At 45.5% G+C, this 20,033-nt stretch overlaps 1 protein-coding gene across 6 annotated transcripts in view; it reads left to right on the top strand.

The window, feature by feature from the left end:
* Positions 1 to 20,033, top strand: part of CABIN1 (calcineurin binding protein 1) — a 1,968,820-nt gene that overhangs the window by 497,160 nt on the left and 1,451,627 nt on the right. For all 6 annotated transcript variants that reach the window (XM_069619890.1, XM_069619888.1, XM_069619891.1 and 3 more), the window contains exons 15-16: positions 7,392 to 7,541; positions 7,800 to 7,994. In XM_069619890.1, the coding sequence (XP_069475991.1) occupies positions 7,392 to 7,541; positions 7,800 to 7,994 (345 nt within the window). The remainder of the gene's footprint in view (positions 1 to 7,391; positions 7,542 to 7,799; positions 7,995 to 20,033) is intronic.

Below are 20,033 nucleotides of genomic sequence, written 5' to 3'. Positions count from 1 at the left end.
AATTCTGTTTCTCCACCAAACGATCCAGCAGGTAGGATGGCATAGGTCCAATGCGATATTTGTGAATAATCAAATGTAGCCGGAACTGAACTCTAGCCCTCACCGGGAGTGAGTGTAGACTTTGCCTCGCATCTGACAAATGGTCGCTCCATTTGAGGCCTTTGACCACCCTAACTGCACTGTTCTGGATAACTTGTAGGCGGTCGCAGTCTGATTGTGAGATACCGATGAGCAGACTACAACAATAATCAATTTTTGAGCCTACTATGGCCCCTGTGATCGTCTCTGCATTTTTTTTTGAGAAAAGAGCGGTCGAATGTGACTGAATAGCTTTATGCAGTACGCAGAGGCAGAAACCAACCCACTAACCTGTACTTTCATATTCAAATTCCGGTCCAGAGCAATTCTTAATGTTTTCACCTGCTTTTGCACCTCAGTCTTGCAATCAGCAATGAAGAAGCATTTGTATAGTGGTCCTAACTTCAGGATCTTTCTCTGTGAACCCACCACTATCAGTTCAGTCTTTTCTTTATTGAGGGCCAGTCCATTCTTTACCATTCAAGTTTGAATGGTATCATAGATCTTGTTGATATTATACTTGTCTTCCCTATGTGAGCCTGTTAGCGGGATGATACATTGTATGTCATCCGCATAATTTACGAAAGTGATACCATTGTGCTCCAATAGATCAGACAGTAAAGATGTTATAAAGTGTCGGGGAGACCCAAGCTCCTTGAGGCACGTCATATGATAAAGTAACTGGCCTATCCTCCGCTTCCCCACTAAAAGCTCTAGACTGTCTTATCACATACAAATGACGCAATCCACTGGGCGCCATCATTAGAACATTTAGCCACCTCCCTCAACCTGGTGATCAGAATGGAATGATCCACCAAGTCGAAGGCCGCGGAAAGATCCAAGATCATAAGGAGCGAAGCTGGGCCCTTATCCATGGTCTCAAGTAATGTAGATTTCAGATCAAGGAGTGCTGTTTCTGTTCTGTGATTTTGTCTGAAACCTGATTGGAATTTATTTAAAATCTGATGGTGATTAAGATATGCAGATTTTGAGTATAAGCCACCCGATCAACTATCTTTAGAAGATATTGGATCGGGTAACTAGGATAATAGAATTGTCACTCCATAAAAAATACTTCTGGATCTAAAGGTACTCCTCGTAATGCCTTCTGGCCTGTAAAGGCTAATATAAACTCTCCCACATTCATATAGTGTATCCCTGGAGTAGAGCACACTATCCCTTTTGTCAGTAAAAGATATCGTCATGCTAAGTTTTGTCATTGTCGAGTCCCAATATATTGACTGGCGTCTCCTATAGAAATTGGTAATTGGTCTGTAAAAGTAACTACATTTGTCGCCCCAGAGAACCCTTGAGCATTCATGGCAGTACCTGACATTGGATATTTTCCCCTGCGGACACTGGAACGAGTGGCTCCAGTGTCTACTAAAAATGAAACTGTCTTGCCTCCTATCGTCACCTTGACCCTTGGTTCCTCTTGGGCGTCTGGTGTCGTTAATGCTACTCAACACATCAAGTCACTCTGTGGGCTGTCCTATTATGGATATAAATTCATCCCTCTACCTGTGATTTCCTCCTATAACATTCACACTCCTCATGTTAGGTGTGGGTACCTCTTGTGTGCCTGGGGTCATGCTCCATTGTGGTACCATAACCTGCTGTATCTGTGCCTGCTGCGATTGTTGCGTTTGCACAGGTGCCTGCTGTGTTTGCCCTTCCGGTGATTGCCTTTGCAGCAGTGCTGGCTGCATTTGTTGGGGTTGCAGCGCATATGTCTGAGCATACGTGTGATCTTGGGCATAATATTCCTGGGTTTCTGTTTTATATTGTGGGGGCTTAATCTGCCCCCCCCCCCCCCCCTTGGAGCTTGCCAATTCTGTTGCATGTCTCCTCTGCTTCTGCATGTCCTAGCTATATGACCCATTATCCCACAATTCCAACATTGTTGTGACTGTCCACCAATAAATCCTCCTCTTCCTTGAACATTTTGAAATCCACCTTTTCTTACTAGTCTAGGTCCATTCCCTTTTCCTCTTGGCCAAAGAATTGTACCAACTCTTATCTGCAGGACATCCTACATTATTTTGCTGCCCTGACTGTCTCCTATGTCACCCCTCCTTCATTACTTGTCGATACCGCTCCCTCAATGGCTATTTTGGTCATCTTCTTCTGAACTAACTTTGCTTCCTCCTGCTTTCTATTCTCCGTTTTCTTATTTCTCTCCTGCATTCATCGGCAGTGATGCATGATTTTCAATTGTATTTCTGGCCATGGCATTGCTTCCATTCCCACCTGTTTTTTCAATTGCCGTTGCACTGGCTCAGGCAGCCCCTGACTCAAAATGTGGTAAAATAATAATGCCCTTTTATGCCACGGTTCACAAGTATTCTGATGCCATCTGTCCCGAATATTTTGAATGTAAACTGGATCTTCATCTTCTCCCATTTTCCTAGCCCTAATCGCACCCATGTCTGATGTATCAGGATTTTGCAGTGGGCGCTCACCATACGTCTGGTCTGCAATTATTAAATGCCGCTCCATTGTATCATTTTTTTTTTCACAGTCACACCTGTGTATCCTGCTAGTTTCCAAAGGTTGTAAGCTCTCGCCCCTAGGATAGCGGCCAGCAGCCCTTGTATGTTACCTATAGCTAACGTCATTCCTGATTTCATCCTTTCTAATTCATAAATATATTTTCCCACACCGCAAGTTAAACTTGGCAATTTACACCTTACATTTTCTGTGGCCATGGTATATATTGTGGTAGTTTTACCCCACCCCCACTTCTCCAATAATTGGAACTGTAAAAATCCTGCTTCATAATCTTATTTACCTATACTCATTGTCTTCAAAGAAAAGCTAGCCTCGCCCGTTTGTTTCCTTCCTGGTATTAGTTTTAACCTGCTTACATATTGCATGGATATATCCCCTGTACTGTGCAATCGTGCTGGTGGTCGCTCAACATAGAGTGTTGATTCTGGTGCCCTTCTTTTAGGGTCCCCTAAATCTGACCATTTTACCTCTTTTTCTACACTCTTGTCTTTTGAAAACCCGCTTGCGCCCTCCCTTTCTTCGTCTGACGTCTTTATGCCCCAGCTTGTGTGACTATGATCTTCTTCCACGTCGTCTAGGTGTAATCTGTTTTAAGACAATATTCCGTACTCGCCAGTTAAGACGTCACCTGATCTACCTTCAGTTCCCTTCAATAAAAATGTCTTTATTCTTTGGTTTTGTACCTTCTTCTGTCCCTCATTTGCCTGTAACGCTTCCCAAGCCTCTGCTCGGTCTTCTGTATCCTGCCCACCAGCCCATGCCGATCGCTTCATTCCTCCATTCCTATGGGGCTGTTGTAACCATCTCTGCTCCTACAGGCGTTCTTGTGCATCAGTCGGCACTATGCTCCTATGGCATACATATTTCATTGTCATTTACTCCCCTACTCTTGTTCATTTCTTCTTCTCTCCTCATCTCCCTCAGTTCATCTTCCTCTCCTCATCTCCCTCAGTTCATCTTCCTCTTGCCTTCGTTGCATCCTACGTACTTTAATTATTTGGGCTTCTATCTCTTCCTGTTAATTCTCTTCTAGTCTCTCCTTTTCTTTTCTAGCCTCATATCTTCATTGTTCTTTCCTTTGCTTGCATTCTTTATCCCTCTCTTCCTGGTATGCTCCTTCTTCTTCTTTCTCTTTATTTTCCCTCCCTTCTCTCTCCTCTTTCTCAAACCCCATCAATGCCCTTATCGTCTAGCTTAAGCTGTATTTGTCCTCCCATCCATTCATTCTGTACTATTGTTATTCCTTTATCTCTTTTTGTTACCCTGCTTCTGCCTCTATCTCCATGGTCTTTCCTTTCTCTCATCACGCTGTTTACTTTCATCTCTAGTTGATATATTTTTGCGTTCTCTGCTTTTGTTCTCCTCCACACTATCCTTGGATTAACATACCCTACCCCTGCTTTTCATTCCTTTCAGGGATCAAATCTCTTCTCTCTCTGTACTGTTCTCTTCAGGAGGGGAAAGGGGATCCGAATGCGTTTTATCCTTTATGCTGATTGGGCATCCACTCCCTTTATACTGGATCGTCTTTCTCGCTTTGGTACATTTTCCAAAGATCTAAAACGGCTAGCCTTTTGTGCCGCTTTTTCCCCTACATGTGGCACACAAATATGTTCTATGCCGCAATGCATCTTTTGACAGCGAACCCTCCTGAGGCCACGCCAGGAGTGTCTTATTGGTCGTGCCTCAAACCCATTACGAATTATATTTCTTTATATGAGCTGTGTATCTTGGTAATGTCCTACATAAATGTAAGAGAGGTGTATCACCCATGATGACAGATTGGTTTTGATCGTCGATACTTACCTGTTTTTATTTTATTTGATCAAATATTCCACGCCGATTAATTAGCGGACGCACCATCAATCACTGTTTATAATCTCACTAAGGATGTGTTTTAGCTACTCGCTTTATTTAAAATATCTATGCAATATTTGATTTCCTCCTTCGTTTACACTTTCTATACATTTTTATTATATCGTTCTTGTACTATTAGTATATTGAGAGTCTCTTATTTACTTCTATATAACTTTCCTTTGATTTATTTTTCCTTCTTGATTGACGTCAATCTCTTGGTCCACATTTTTCACTAATCTCATTAATTTGTATCAGTCTAGACACAACAAAACATTTCTTTTAACCACACACCACACACATACGCCTACCTTTACTATCTTAGTAAATGTATCCTATCTCTATTTCACTCCAGTCTGGAGTTTGAAACACACTCTTCTGCGGGCCTTGCCTCAGGAATCTTTAAAAACTTATTGCCTATCCTTCTGCCCCATTGTGATCAGGAATCAAGGTGGTATCTTCTCTTTATAATCGAGTCCTCTGGCATCATCTCACCCCTCAACCGACCAGTTTGCCTTTCATCCATGGGAACCTGCGGGGACCGAACAGGAGTTTCGTCAAAGGGGGACCTGCCAACCAAATCTTCTTCACACGTGACTCTGCATGCTGATCTTCACAGGAAACTCTGCAGTTGTCTGGCTAATGGCGAGAGTAGCCCACTGTCGGAGGGCCTGGATCTAGCCTAGGTCAACTAGACTGGAACCATCTGCACTGCTACCATGTTGTGCTGTAGCAACTTGAAGCATCTTTTGTGCTAGATGGAATTACAATTATGGTCACAAACCAAATAATCGGACAGACTCAAGGAATATGACAAAGTACTACTTTATTATCAATTTAGTAAAGCATGGTCAACTGGCAGACATTGGACTGATGCTTGCACACTCACACAGCAGCTTCATTAATTAGAGGTCTTAAACCCCAATATGCGTCATCTATGACGTCATTCTATGCGGCAAAATACAAAACCTATCAAGGGTAGGGATTGGTGAAGGGAACATATCTACTTATAGAACATCTAAGGATTAGTGCATCATTGGCTACCCCTTATCTGCAGGGCATGCCTCGAACTACCTCTAAACACATATGTTACTGATTATAATGGACATAACAGTGGATTGGTTCCTGCAACATTGTATGTTAGGTTGTGCCCCAACCCCACTGATTGGTTGGCTTGCACACTATCTCAACCTTGGAGGACTTTTGGCTCTTTAGCAGCACGTATGTGAAACGAAACCTAGGTGTTTGTCAAACTACTCCCCATTTTCCCAATTAGTCCATCTGCCATTGGTAGGACAGCAGCCAAAGTCTTCCGTTTGTAGTTGACCTTGTTGCTGCTCACTGTCCTAGAACATTAAAGGGCAAGCCACTATCTTAGCTTAAGGCTCTAAAGAATAGCCTTTGTTTTTTTACTTCTGAGTCGCATGTGAAAAGACCACAAATTTGTCCATTTCAGCCTTTCATTTACTGCTATTTTAGTTAATTATGTAGGGTGCTGTTGCTCCTATTGGCCTCTAGAGACGTGCTCACTCTATCTCATATGAACTTTATATGCTTTTAATTGAACAGCAGTTTGGCTCTCACAGATCTTTCAGTCTTCCATCTAAGAAGAATGTCCAACTTTCAGCTCTTAATCATTTACTCCCTTTGTGCTCTGTGCTTATCCTTTTAAAAATAACATCTTCGGTTTGGGCCAGCCTTGACGCTTCGCCTCTGCGCACAAAACTGTTTTCCTGCGTCTCCAATGGGTTGATTCTGAAAATCCTCCTTCACAGTGCAATTAACAATAATTTTAAGGTCAGAAACTGGTGAATTATTACATTTGTTTTGCATATTGTCTGTTATATATATTATGGAGATTTTAAAGGTGGTAGTTTGGTTTAGATTTAAACCATTTACCAATTAATACATAAATAATGGCATCCGTTGAGGGTTACCAGCCAGAACATTCTTTCTAAGTAACCTTTGTAGAGCACTTTTCCAATCAGAGCTAATGGCAGCAGGCTTCTCGAGCCTGCTGTTATCACCAAACACCTTGACATCTGGACCTGGCTCTCTGCTTTAAACCTTGAGGGCTTCACACTCCAGCTGGCCACCTGTGCCAAGTCTCTTGGGTTCGACAACGACCGACACCTCTCCTCCAAACAGCACATAGCAAAGAAGACACAAATGGCTTGGTACCAACTTTCTCTCCAGCGCAAAATCAAGTCCTTAATCCCAGAAAACAACTTTAGATCTGCTGACCAAGCCTTGCTCCTCTTCCACCTGGATGGTAGCAGTACCCTTTTGAAAGGACTTGTTGAAGGACTCGTCAAAGGACTCGTCTATGACCACTTCGCCCCCACCCTAATCGACCTGTACTGGCTCCCACTGCATAAACATATCTTCAAATCATGCTGCATCATCTACAAGGCTTTAACTCTGAAGTCCCCAAGCTACCTCACTGAGAAACGTAGCAGCTCTGGAGGCCTACAATCCACCATATGTAAGAACATGTACAGACTTGAACTCTGACAGTGCAGGAAGGAAAGAACCAGAAGACAGTCCTTCGCAGTCTACACCCCCCCAGCCTCTGTAATGTCCTCCATGTCAACACAAGACCCACCCCTTGCTTCTTTGTTTCCTATTCAAGGAAGACCTAGGTCCACACACCATCACTCTCCACATAACCTGACACTGGGTGATCTGCTCCAACCTCTTTCCTCTATTGGTTATTTGTAGGCCGCTTGCTGCCAAATTCCCTGCTCCCCCTGTTGCTTGCTCCCCGCTCCCTTGTATCCCTGCTTCTGTGTCCTTTCCCCTATGATTGTAAAGCACTCCATTGCTTCCCTAAGCTAGGTCCACGCTCAATAAATACCCTAACAAACTAAAAATCAAAATGAAATGTAATACTTTTGTCTTGGAATAGCACGGCTGCCTTTCACATAAGTGGTTTGCTGTTTTCACAGGGTGACATGGAGCAGGCACTGGAAAACTACGAAATCTGCACAGAGATGCTTCAGAGTTCCGTGGCTACTCAGTCTAGTGCAGATGGTGAGAGGGGTACTGTGATCAGACTACCCAACCTGCAGGTTGATTCGAACATCTCACTGGAAGAGGTAACTATTCTTAAGACTGCACAGTAGAATAGCAGTCCCTTTAAGTGTGAAGTATGTGCTTCTTTTTAGGGGCTTGGAGTGATAAGAGACTGTTGCACTTCATTGACATTTGTGGGCTTGAAAGGATACAACCCTGTTGCAGTTTGTTGACAGATGTGAGCTTGTAGGGGTGATAGACTGTTGCATTTCATGGGCAGCTGTGGATTCAGGAACATGTGTGTCTGGACTGACCTGTCATTGAATATGTTCTTTCTACAGATTGAGAAGAACCTGAAGTCCCTTGAGCGATGCCAGTCTCTGGAAGAGATCCAGCGCCTGCATGAGGCTGGGGACTACCAGTCAGTAGTGCAACTGCTGCGCCCCACACTCTCTATAAGTGGATATGGCCGGGCCAAGCACCTTGATTTTGTGATTTCTATCCCTGAGAGACCGGCTCAGCTGCTTCTGCTTCAGGTTTGAATGGGGAATCCTTCAGGAAAGCTGGTTTCTTTTGAGTTCTATGTAGATTGCCTCGGAGGGTTTTGATGCTCGATCTGTTGGTTTAGTTCAGGGCCTTTTACTTTGGTAACTGTAGGTGTGTGTTTCTAAGCTGTTGGCAAACTACCTAGGAAGGGGGAGACGTTATGCAAAGGGTGTTCTTTAATGAACCTACCTGATTCATCTCTGAAAAGGTATTATTCGTAATAAAATTGTGCATAGTAATACAGAATATGGTAAAATACAATATTTTAAAAGTTACCAAAAATACAGAAAGTGGTCTCTAAGAATCATGGAATGTTCACAGAAGTCCAACTGCACTTTTTGGAATGGCCGGATAGCCCCAATTCTCAATGTTAAATCTAAGGTCCCATTGGAAAACAGCCCAGTGTTGTTTCTATGAATGGAAGAAATGGAGGGCCTGCAAACTGAGCCCTGAAAGCCGTTTGGGCCAAAGGAAGAACCTCTGAATGTTCAGTGTACTCCACAGAGACAGTCCAGTTCAAATGCTTCACCAGTCCCCAGAATGGGTAATGCAGAGCTGAGTGACGTTGCCAGCAGGGAAGGTCACTACTGAATTATGGCTGGGCCAGCTAAGTTCAGGACCCCTACAACGACAGACAAATGGCTACAACTGACCGGTAGTGTGTGGACCCCAACAAGAATCCAGACAAAGAAATGATGTCCAAGTTCTTGCAAAGAGCTGCAGAGTAGAGCCTATGGAGCAACAGTAGGGACGGCTGCCTTTCTACAGCTGGATTGTCAGGATCTGGAACAGAAGACCCTGACAGCAGAGGAACTGAACTGATAGCCCTGCTGAGGTCAGATGGATAACTTGAAGAATGCAGACGAGGGAACAATGACTGAAGAACGGACATCCAGTGATGGTGGCCCAATTTATGAATGCAGGATGCGGTTCGAAGTTAGTTTAGCAGAACAAGCCAATGGAGCCCTCTATTCTGCAAGGACGGCATTAGGGTTCCATTGCTCAGCTAAGTGGCTGAACGCAGGGTCCGGCAGAGACAACAACCATTCTAGGACAACAGAAGGATGAAGTGCTCAGTTTCAGAGGTCATAAGCAAAACCAAGAGGTGATGGCTGCAGGGATTACAATTACTCTTAACCATGTGTGCACAGCTCTGGACAATCCTCCAGACCATAATTTTCCAGCCTGCTAAGCCACTACAGAAGGGGAAAACCCCAATGCAAATACAGCTTGGTCCCACCCCTAAAGGGGCAGTCCAGCTCAAACTGCTACGTCGCATCTCTGCTGCACGAGACCACAAGCATCCCTAGACATGTTTCTGCCTCATTGGGCATCATCAGTGAGGAGTAGCTTGCGTCTCTTGGTGTGTGGCTTGGGACCCACATGTGGGCATGTCGGCTTGAGGTTAAGCAGTACAGACATAAGCTTAGATTTTCAGAACCAGAAAAATGGTACCTGAAGAAAGGATCCACCTGTCCACCCTGATTCGGAGGGAAGAAGCAACAGACCGGGTTCTTTCTGGTCAGGTGTGAGGCAGAGCTTCACCATTGGAGTTTGAGTCCCTAAAGATGCTAATGCAGATCTTCATGGTAGTCCTCGGGTGATCTTTCTCTTGCATGCTTCAGGAGTTGAACGCCAATAGCTAGCAAATTTCCAGGTGCAAAGTGTCTGTTTTTATACCAAAGTGGAGGGTCGAAAATTACCTTAACCACCATTCATACACACATGCACCATTCAAACATGGGGTACCAGTAAACTAGCTCTGGCTAACACCAACTTTCCTGGGCATTCTCCCAGGCAAATTCAGGTGAAGAATCCCAGACATCCATTCCCTGCTGTCACTCTCCGTCTACATTAAGCATTCCTTTGTGAGTTCCTGGCCAGAGTTCATGTGAGAAGTCTTACATAATCATGCCTGATCTCCACCTAATCACACCCAAGAACAAGAAAGGACAATTGCCTAGCTGCTGGGTTTTACAACACTGCAGTCTCAGTTTTGGAAGCCTCCAGGAAGAAAATGGTTCATGGGAGCTAAAATGGCTCTAATCCGTACAGCCACTACATTAAAGTACACTGCTACCAACCAGATCCAGTATAATGGTGGAGGTATCTAGCTCCATCCCTACCTGCTTCTCACGTTGACATGGTCTCAGCGCCTCTTACTGCAACTTTTTATGTCTTTTATGTTTGTGTGTTCTGTCAGCGCTCTGAGGCCCGCGGGCGAGTCAGCACTTTATAATAATTCCATAGCATAGAATTCTCTGGCTCAAGGTAGGGACCCTGACAGTCCATGTGCACCTTGGCAGCAGCCCCCCCCCCCCATTTAGGTTTAATTCGAGTCGGCAAAGGGCCTAAAAAATGAGTCACGCCCCTGTGAGAAGTGGATAGATTTTGCTGGGGAAAAATATTCAGGACTCACAATGTGAGCAAAACGGACTTGCGTACAGGGCACTTGTTAAGCCAAAATTCCTATTTTTGGGGATACTAGCGCCACTTTTATTTCCCATATATGTTTTTGTATTACAGACTTATTTTTGGTGGCCAGAGAAGTCCCCCTGCCATTGCAGACTCTTTTCTTTTACTTAAGGTATATGGTTGTGGGTCGCCCATAAGGCTCCCAGTCCCCCATGGGTGCACCAGAGGCATACCATTCATACTCTAGGGGTGACTGCATCGCCTTTCATTGGTATTAGGGAGTAGCATAGTGGCAGCTGATATTTAATTTTGGCTTCACCAAGGACGCAAGCCATTTTACTGCATTGGTAGTGTTTATTTCCAAAATCAGCCCTTGGTAGAAAGATTTTGGGAGGCTACCTTATTTAGGCATAGCTCGAAATTAAGGTTGACTAAGCAGGAGCTAAAAGTAGCTCCTGGGTATCCAGCATTGACCAGTGACCTGGAGCCACCACTGGGAATGATGAACTAGTACACAGTGTTCCGCAAATCTAACTTCCAAATATGGCTCCATGTTATCATTTAATCCATTATTAATGGTCGCTTATGTCTTACATTTCGAAATAATTTGTCCTAATGTTTACTTATAGATTGTCCCAAACACCCAGAGTTCAATTCATGTTGGGGCATTTGTTCAGCATCAGTTGGCCTGGAGAGCCAAAAGTAGCTCCTGGTAGCTGTTGGTGTCAAGCCAACCAGGCTCTTTTAGGCTACAAGCAGGAGCTAAATAGCTCCCAACTCCCCTCAATTTTGAACCCTGTTTATGCCTTAAACCACTCTTAACACTTTCCCTGAGACCATGTCTTTACTGCAATGAGGTCTCAGAGAGCAACACCATATACTAATAGTTATTTATTGGGCCTTTAGTTTCACACTAAGCATATTAAAATCACAGGTAAGTAGTGCCATTCCAAACCTCAAACATATTTCTGATGTTTGTGAATCTACTTAGAATCACATGCTGTGCATATAGTCCAACATCTAGTGGTAATCACAGATTATTGCATCTTTCTTTTGAAGAACGAAGAGAGACGTCGATATGGGCCTGACTGCAACACTATCCCTAACGTGACGTGTAGTGTACCCAAATCCTTTACACAATGAGGTCCCACCTGAAAAATAGCTAGTGTAGTGGTATTCACATTTACAGGATATAAGAGCAGAACTTTAAACAAACATTAAAATCCTCGATAGAGGCTAAAAATGCAGTACCTTGTGGGTGCATGACAAAAGTCCAGGGGCAGGTAAGTAACCCCCCCCAAAGTCACTTAAGGAGAGTTACAATGTACACATTCCTTCCACAGACTGCCAATCTTGTGAAATATCCCCTTGACGCCATCGGCTCTGGAAACGAGTTCATCACTTCCAGGTGGCGCTGAGCGGTTCCGGTCTCAGCCTTAACTTCTCAGCACATCTAGTTTTGGGATGACTTCATAGAGATGCATGTGCATAGCCGTTTGCTTCAATTTCCCTCAGTTCCTTTTTTCTGCTGCAACACTTAGGAACACTTGGAGATCACACAGTGAGAAATTTGAAAGCATTTCTAAATGTCTGCACTTTTTTAAAGTCTGCAAGGACTGTCACTGCTCTGTCACAAATGGCACAGAAACGAGTGTCAAGGATGTTTCAAGGTTTTCTTTAGCAAAGCAAGAGTTAGTGGCTGGAAGGTATTCTTTACATTTTTGTGTGGGCCCTAGAGCCATCCCCCTCTCTCATCTCCTCTGGGATTCCTCCCTAACCCAGGCGTCTGTAACCCTGGTTAGTGCTGCAGATCAGTAACCCCTACGGCCTAATTCCTGGCTTAGTCCATGCATAGTCTCCCTGCAATCAAGTTCACAGACCCCCTCAGGAACTTCCTAACTTTCCCTACTCGCACCACAGGTTAGTGTTCTAATGTAGAAAAGGATCATGCCTTGCAATTACACTGTTAGATTTCCCTGGATTCAGTCACAGTTACCTTACCCTTCTATGTTACCTGTTTCCTCCCCCCTGACTTCTTCATACCAATCTTCTGTCCCTCTGCTGTTTCACTGCTTTTCTCTCCTGCCTCTACCCATTGATGTTAAATCTATGCCCTCCCCTTTACTACTATTCCTCCTACCCACTACTGCTACTCTTAGACCCGTAGTACTACTATTATTACTACTCCCACACTACTACCGCTACTACTCCAGCCACACTACCGCTACTCCCACACTACCACTACTCCAATTTCCACCCTATCACTACTCCACCCACACTACTACCAATACTCGCACACTACTTTAGTCGGATCTGTGTGGTTTGACCATGGCAGAATAGTTTGCAGTAGAATTGACTGCAGTCCATTTAGCTGCAAGTTCAATTTTACCACGGCCAAACTCTGCAAATCTATGTCCCCCACCCCCATTATTACACCCCCCCCACCCCTCCCCGCTTACCTTTTCATCGTCTGCTGCCTCTCCTGACCCTGCAGCGTCAGTTCCGTCCCTCTAAAGCGGGTCGGATCCGACGCTGCAGCGCCCCCCCCTTTTTTTTTGCCCCTCACCTCCAATCTTCAGGAAGCAGGGGACACCCCCGCAACACCCCCAAGGCCATCAATACTGAACATGAGGAGCAGGGCTACCCCCGTTACCCATGTTCGGAATTGATTACCCAATTTGATCGAATCAAATTGATATGGTACTGGCCGAATTCGGCCAAATGTACTATTCGATCAATTAAATTCTATCAAATTGGGTAAATACACTCTACTCCCCTTCCTCCCCGACAACTCTGCCCCCACACTACCAATCCTCCTCCCCCCACACTACCATTCATCCTCCCACACTACCATCACTCCTTCTACCACACTACTGCATTGTTGTATACCTCTGTAAAGCGCTCCATTGCTTCTTGTAACTAGGTCTGCGCTCAATACCATAGTAATAATAATGAAATGACTACCACTACTCCTCCTACCACACAACCACTACTCCTCCCACACTAGTGTTCTTCCCCACATTACTGCTACTTCTCACGCACTATTTCTCTTCCCACTAGTATTCCTCCTCTTCCCTACTACTACTCCCCCTTCCACTGTTACTCCCTCTTCCCACTACTGCTCCACTGCTTCCACTACTGCTTCCCCCCTCCCACTTCATTACACAAATACCCTCCGTTTATGCAGTACCATTCAATTCACATTAACCTCTATTCACCTCCCACACAAACATGCACACTCTGCGGTAGCATTGTGCTAAGTAAGTCAATACCCCACTTTTCTCCAATAAACACCTCCACACTCCACCACTCCTTCCTTCCTTCCTCCAGCTAGTCTCTTGGTTCTTCGCCTCCTCTGATCTCACCCGCACACCTTGCCAATTCCTGTTTACTCCCCAGTTTTTCCCATCTCCTGCATTGCTCAACTCTCCATGACCAATCTACCTGCGCTGTCTCCACTTGGGAGGTGTTACAGAACACTGCTTGCAGAAATCCCCCGTCAAGCTCCACATCCTTTCTCTGCTTGGGGCCGCCGCTGCTGCATAGCAATGGTGGCTCCAGCAGTTCAAAGCTCGTTAAGGGGGGCATTGGTGTCTGTCTTTCTCCCGTTACGTCCCCCCACCCCGGGAAGGGGGAATTGAGTCCCCTGGGAATGTTGCTGGATGTCTAGTGGTTCCCTTGTATCCCGGTGTGGGTTTTTGCTGTAGACTGGTAGAGGAGTGTGAGTGGCCTCTTCACTGTTGCTGAGGCTCCTGTGTTCTCTGTCCCGGCGTGGTGTCTGCTGCTGCTTTGCCACTGACACAATCGCTGGGAGGTTTGTCCTCTGACTTTGTTGGCGCTGATGGATCTGTTTTATTCTGCCAGCTTGCTTGTTGAGGTTTCCTGTAACAGATAAAGATATTCTGGGGAGCATTTGTTTTGAGATGTATGGCATGAGACAAAGGAGTACTGCTGTAAAACATGCAGGCACATGGGAAAGCGGTAGAACCCTGGGCAGTCTCTTTGCTGCCATTGCCCACTTTGAACCCAGTATGGCTTCTAGAACCCGCCTTTCTTCTCCAACTCCCTGAAAAGAGGGTTCCTTACACTCTCTTGACAAGGCCAGGGTACTTGTCACTGCTCTGTGCTGGCGATGTATTCACACTCTGTCTTTTCTGACTCACGACATGGACGAGTGCAGATCCTGCCAAACCTTGATGGCAGAGTTTTTTTTTAGGGGAGGTTGCCAGATTGTTTATCGTCTTGTCAACGCTGCACCAGAAATATCCTATAAATGTACTCTGATTAAAGACTTCAGCGCCAAGCTCTCCTTCTTCAGACTGTTATTAGTGTTCAGGAGAAAGAGAAACCATAATTTAAAAAGAAGAAACCTGTTTTTCCCACTTTCTCCACTCAGGAGGAACAGGAGGTTTTTTAGAAAGTACAGGTTACATTTCATTTTGACAGGCTCCAGGAGGGATGATAAAATGCAGAGGAGAGCAAAACGCCAACACCACTCCCCAGGCCTCGATGAAAAGTCTGGAAAAAAAAGGCTAAGTCTAGTATTGCACCAGTGCCATTGGCACCAATGACTTTGGAGCCCATGATTTTGACTCCTCAGAAGAGCAAACGGTCAGCTAGACACTCTAAGGTGGCTGTATCTTTGGCACACATAGCGCTTGCACTATCGTAGCAGTCTATACTCCAGATGCCTAAATGCAGTCGAGCCAATCTAGTACGCACGGCTCCATGTTCAAACAGCTTCATAGTGCAGCTCAATTTATGATTTGTGGACGTTTGTTAGGAAGATTCCCAAATCTCCTTGGCCAGAAGAGCTACTGGAGGCAGTCTCTAGGGCTCTTTGCCACCATTGAAAAAAGATCTACACGTAGCAACTGGTCTATACACTTCCCCTGGTTCAGAGATTGGACATTACCCTATTTCTGTACTTGGACCACATTTTGGTTCTTATAGAGCATTAGTATCCAGAGCTACAGACAATTTAAACCTAGTGGCAACATCCAAAGAAGTGCCAGTCCATGCAATAATGGATATTCTTAGGCCAAGAACACCAAAAATGACAATCTTTAACTTGACACATGACCGAGGGGCCACACAACTACTGACACTAGAATAAAGTTGAAGGGTTTTATTAAGCAAAAGTAAAACATAAGACTATTACATAGACATTGTTTTACAATGTCTGTAACATTAAGGTTCCTGGGAACCATAGTCCTTGACAGGTTTGTATATGAAGGATAGCAAATAAAAAGGCATACAGAAAGTTCCTGGCAGGATGGTCTCCTGTTTAGGGATTTCGAAAGCTCAGTTCTTATCCGTTCTTCTGGCAGCCACAAGGCCTCTCCACCTCTCCCAGAACTTTTGGACTTCCTCCCTAGGTATCCCAAAAGTCCTCCCCTTCTTTGAGCCCTTCTTCTCCCCATCTCTTACTCCCCTCTTCCGGGGCAATGGAGGTTTCTCCCTCTTTTCTGGGGATCTAAGCCACTCTTTTATTTGTAAAGTGCACAAAAACCCACAGGCATCGAGGCGCGGGAGGGAGAGAGGCAGGTGCAGTAAATCACCTATCACAACGTGGTTACATAGACGTAGATGTTGTCAAAGTAGGAAGTCTGAGGTATTATAATTAAATCTACAAAGAAATGGTTACTGAAAAATAATGGTCTTTAGTTGTTTCCTTGTTTCCGGAAGGGTCAGTGGGACGGTTCAGCTCGTAATTGGAGGGGGAGGTTTTTCCAGAGGCGGGCAGCGATGACTGGAAAGCTGGAGCCTCCAGCTCTTGTACATTTGAAGCGTGGTGTGGTCAGCTTGTGACTGTATAAGGATATTGTAGGTTTAGAAGAGGTGTACTTTTTTTAAGTCTTTGTGAGAGGTAGGAAGGAACCTTGTTAGAGAGACCGCGGTGAGTAATTGAGAGCATTTTGAAGTTAAATGCGCTCTTTGATTGGGGGCCAGTGACCCGCTTTTCTGGAAGCTGTGACGTGATCTTGTTTAGAGATTTCTCTTCACAGTACTACACCACTTATTCTAATAAATTCCTCCCACACATTCCTCATCTATATCTCCCAGCACATCTGCTCTTTTGAATGTTTTCTCACACTAGCATGGTTCTGCGTCGGCTCTGCTCGACGCCTCTGTCTTCTGTGCGAGACATAACTTCTGGGTTCGTATATATTGAGGTTCCACACTCCATGACCTTAGTTACTTTTTTGTACAGTCTGCTTGCTTCAGGAGCACTGCTTCCTTAGACATTACGAAGTTTCGCGCAATGCCAAAGACGACGAAGACCTCAGCGGTTTAAACCCTTCATTGACTGCAGATGCCAAATATCAGTTTCTAACCCCAGTAGGATTTGTTTGTACTATTTGGGGGAAGGACATGATATGCAGGACTACAGGCCATGCCAGTTGATGCATGCTAATGTGCTTCAGCAGCAGGTGGCGAAACGCGTAACCTTTTTCTACAATGAAAAAGACCGTACTCATTCGAGGTCAACGTTGGACTCATTCGAGGTCGGTGAGCGCGGAACTGAAGAATGTTCCCCGGTCCACTAGTACCAAAAGAATTAACTCAAGAGGTCTCACTCAACGGCGATTCCTCCAGGCACCATTCTTCTTCCTTGAAGAAAAGCTACCGTTCCAGGGACAACTCTGAGGAGAAGGCCCCACAGGTACCTGTACTCCCCAATCCTCCATGCCTGAGGCATGGGAATGGGAGGCCTTTTGGCTTAAAATGCTAGACATCTTTGCTTAGGCCTCACCACCGTTTGATTCTGCCTCAGCGCTCGCTGCACTGCCAGGGTCCACCATGCTTGGTCTAGGTGGCAGGTATCCTGCAAAAGATGGTGACTGTATGCCTTGAGTCTCACCTATGTCTCCTACAGGCAAGAACTCCTCACTACCTGCACTGTTCAGTCTTCTGACATTAGTCCTCCAGCACAAGCTCTGTTCTCCACGGCGCCATCCACGCCAAGGCTCTTCTGGAATATGCCCTGCTCCCTTGGAGTGTATACATGTCAAAGATGGAGGACATCTGTGGTAGGTCAGATGTAGGAGACGGACAAGAGAACATGTTTGAACAAGAGACTTTTATTTAAAAGAAAGGATGCCTCCTCTCAACCCTACTTTCCAGATGAATTCCCTACTCTGCAAAACAATAAACGGGTGCTCATCAGGGTGTCCTACAAACAAACTCTATCCTCCATCCAAAGCTGCACTATCATAACCTCTGCCATACTGTTATGGAAAAAAAGACAAAAATAAGCCTTAGTGCAGGCTAGGATTTAACCCCCAGCCACTCCCCTCACCACACCCCCATACGCCTCCCCTCCACTGGTGGAAGAGGTGCTGACTGGTTATCTGAATCCCACCAAAGAGTTCTCAAAGCCTTTTCCAGGTCTTGACCAGTTAAAGTAGTTCACATAAATAAATGTCTCTCAATGTTCCTTTTGACCAAAACAGCGCCCTTGCCAGGTAATTCCAACAGTTTCTGCTTTATCCCATCTTCTTGTTCGAAGTAACATGTTCTCCTTGGTTGGTTGGCATTCACAAAAACAAAATTGCCCCCCCCCCACCCTCCCGTGGGATATTCCGATTCGCAGCCTTTCATGGGCTATGTGGTTCTTTAGCCCTGTCCTGGTTCTCTTCTTTCAACCCTTCGTCAGGTATTCGGATTCTCAGCCCTGGGTGGGCTATGGGCTTCTCCAACCCCTACTTTGCTATTCTGTTTCGTCACCCCTTCTTGGGGTATTCAAATTCATAGCCTGCTGTGGGCTACAGGCCTGCTCAGCCCTGCATTCTCAGCTTTTGCCCCCTGTTGTGGGGTAGGTGGATTCTCAACCCAGCATCGGTTACAGGGTCTGCTTGACCTATCTTTGCTTCTCAGTTAGTTCCCCTTTTTGTGGGGTAGGCAGATTGTCAGCCCATTGTGGGCTATAGGTCTGCTCTACCCTGCTTTGCTTCTCAGTTTGTTCTTTCTCGTGGTGTATGCACATTCTCAACCCAGCATGGGCTGCGAGTCTGCTCGACACTGCTTTGGTTCCTAGTTGTTTTCCCCTCTTGTGGGTAGGTCAATTTTCGGACAAGCGTGGACGATGGATCTGTGCAATACTACTTCCCTTCTCAGTTCCCCTCTCTTGGGATATGCAAATTCTCAGCTCAGCGCGGACTGCGTTTTTGCCTCACCACCCTTCACCCACTCTTTGTAGGCTGCTCCATGGCTGCTTTCCAGTGGCACTGCTCAGTAGGGGAGGCAGTCTCGCCAGCCAGCATGCACCTGCGTTCCTGACCTGGCTCTGGTCTGTGCAGTCAGAGCTCTTGCGTCTCTTTTTCCTCCCGGCATTGGTACGTCCTCTAGGAATGTCTTTTCTTCTTTCCTCAGCGGCTAATCTGGCTCCCCACCTTTGTCGTAGCAGCAGCACTCCACGGGCTGTGTGGCTCTTACACTCGCTTCTTCCTGCGAAGGAGAGGCTCCTTCCTCTGCGCTGCTGCACACACCATTGTTTCTCCGGCTGATTGTCTTCTGCTTAGTTGTCATCCAAGTGTCTGTGTCCCTCCCTGCCTAGAATGGAATGGGAGGGAAGATTCCATTGGGTCTGGTGTTTGAGTTGGCAGCAACAAGTACAGGTCAGACACCAATCCATCTATTTTAAAATGGCCATGTATACGGTTTCCCTGTTCAACTCCCATACAACCAACAAACACATGGTGGAATAAGACTTTGGATTGGTCATTCATTATCCCCAAAGGGGGGGGGTCACCCCCAGTGGATCCTGCTTGCCCCGTCTCTCTCTCCACCTCCCCTATAGTTTATTTTATTTATTTTTACATTAGTATAGCGCACAAAGCCCTCAGGCATCAAGGTGTTGGTTACAGACATTAGTTAGCTTGACATATTTCTTAATAGCATTATGGCATGACATATGTCATGTTAGGCGGGTGGGAAGTGTCTGGCTCTTTAGGTTTCTTCAGAGAAGAGGAATGTTTTGAGCCGCTTATGGAAGGCCCAATAGGAATGTTACAGTTTCAAGGCTGTTGGTAATGCGTTCCAATTCTTGGCGGTGATTGCTGGGAAACTGGTCCCACCTGCTCTTTTCAGTCGAAATCTGGGGCATCTGGGATCATGCGAGTCTGGTGGCGGGGGCTTTGGTGTATTTCGCTGCAAGGTATCTTGGAGCAGAGTTTGAGATGCACTTATGGGTCATGGCTAGTGTTTTGGAACGGGTGCGCTCTTGGATTGGCAGCCAATGTGCAACTCTTCTAGCTTGTGAGAAATGCTCTTTTTTTGCTATGCCTAGGGCGCCCTTTAGAGCATTGTTTTGTATGATTTGAAGTTTGATGTTCCCAGTATAGGTGCCTGCAAAAAGTGCGTTGCAATAATACAATCTGGATCCTATCAGGACTCTTGCAATGGTGAGACAACTTTCTGTATAAAGGAATGGTCTGCAGGCATAGATACGTGCTGTGGTGTAAGTTGCTGAAGAGGCAATGGCATTGACTTGCCTGGAGTGTGAGAGGGTGCAGTCAAGATACACCCCAAAGGTTTTGACATTGCTGGAGACTTGGATAGTGATACCGTCAATGTTGAAGGATTTGTATGCAGATTCTGTTTTTTAGAAG

The sequence above is a fragment of the Ambystoma mexicanum genome, chromosome 10 (genome assembly GCF_040938575.1).
Source record: "Ambystoma mexicanum isolate Mex_15411 chromosome 10, UKY_AmexF1_1, whole genome shotgun sequence".
In the NCBI taxonomy this organism is placed as follows: domain Eukaryota; kingdom Metazoa; phylum Chordata; class Amphibia; order Caudata; family Ambystomatidae; genus Ambystoma; species Ambystoma mexicanum.
This window is presented reverse-complemented; position numbering and strand designations above follow the sequence as displayed.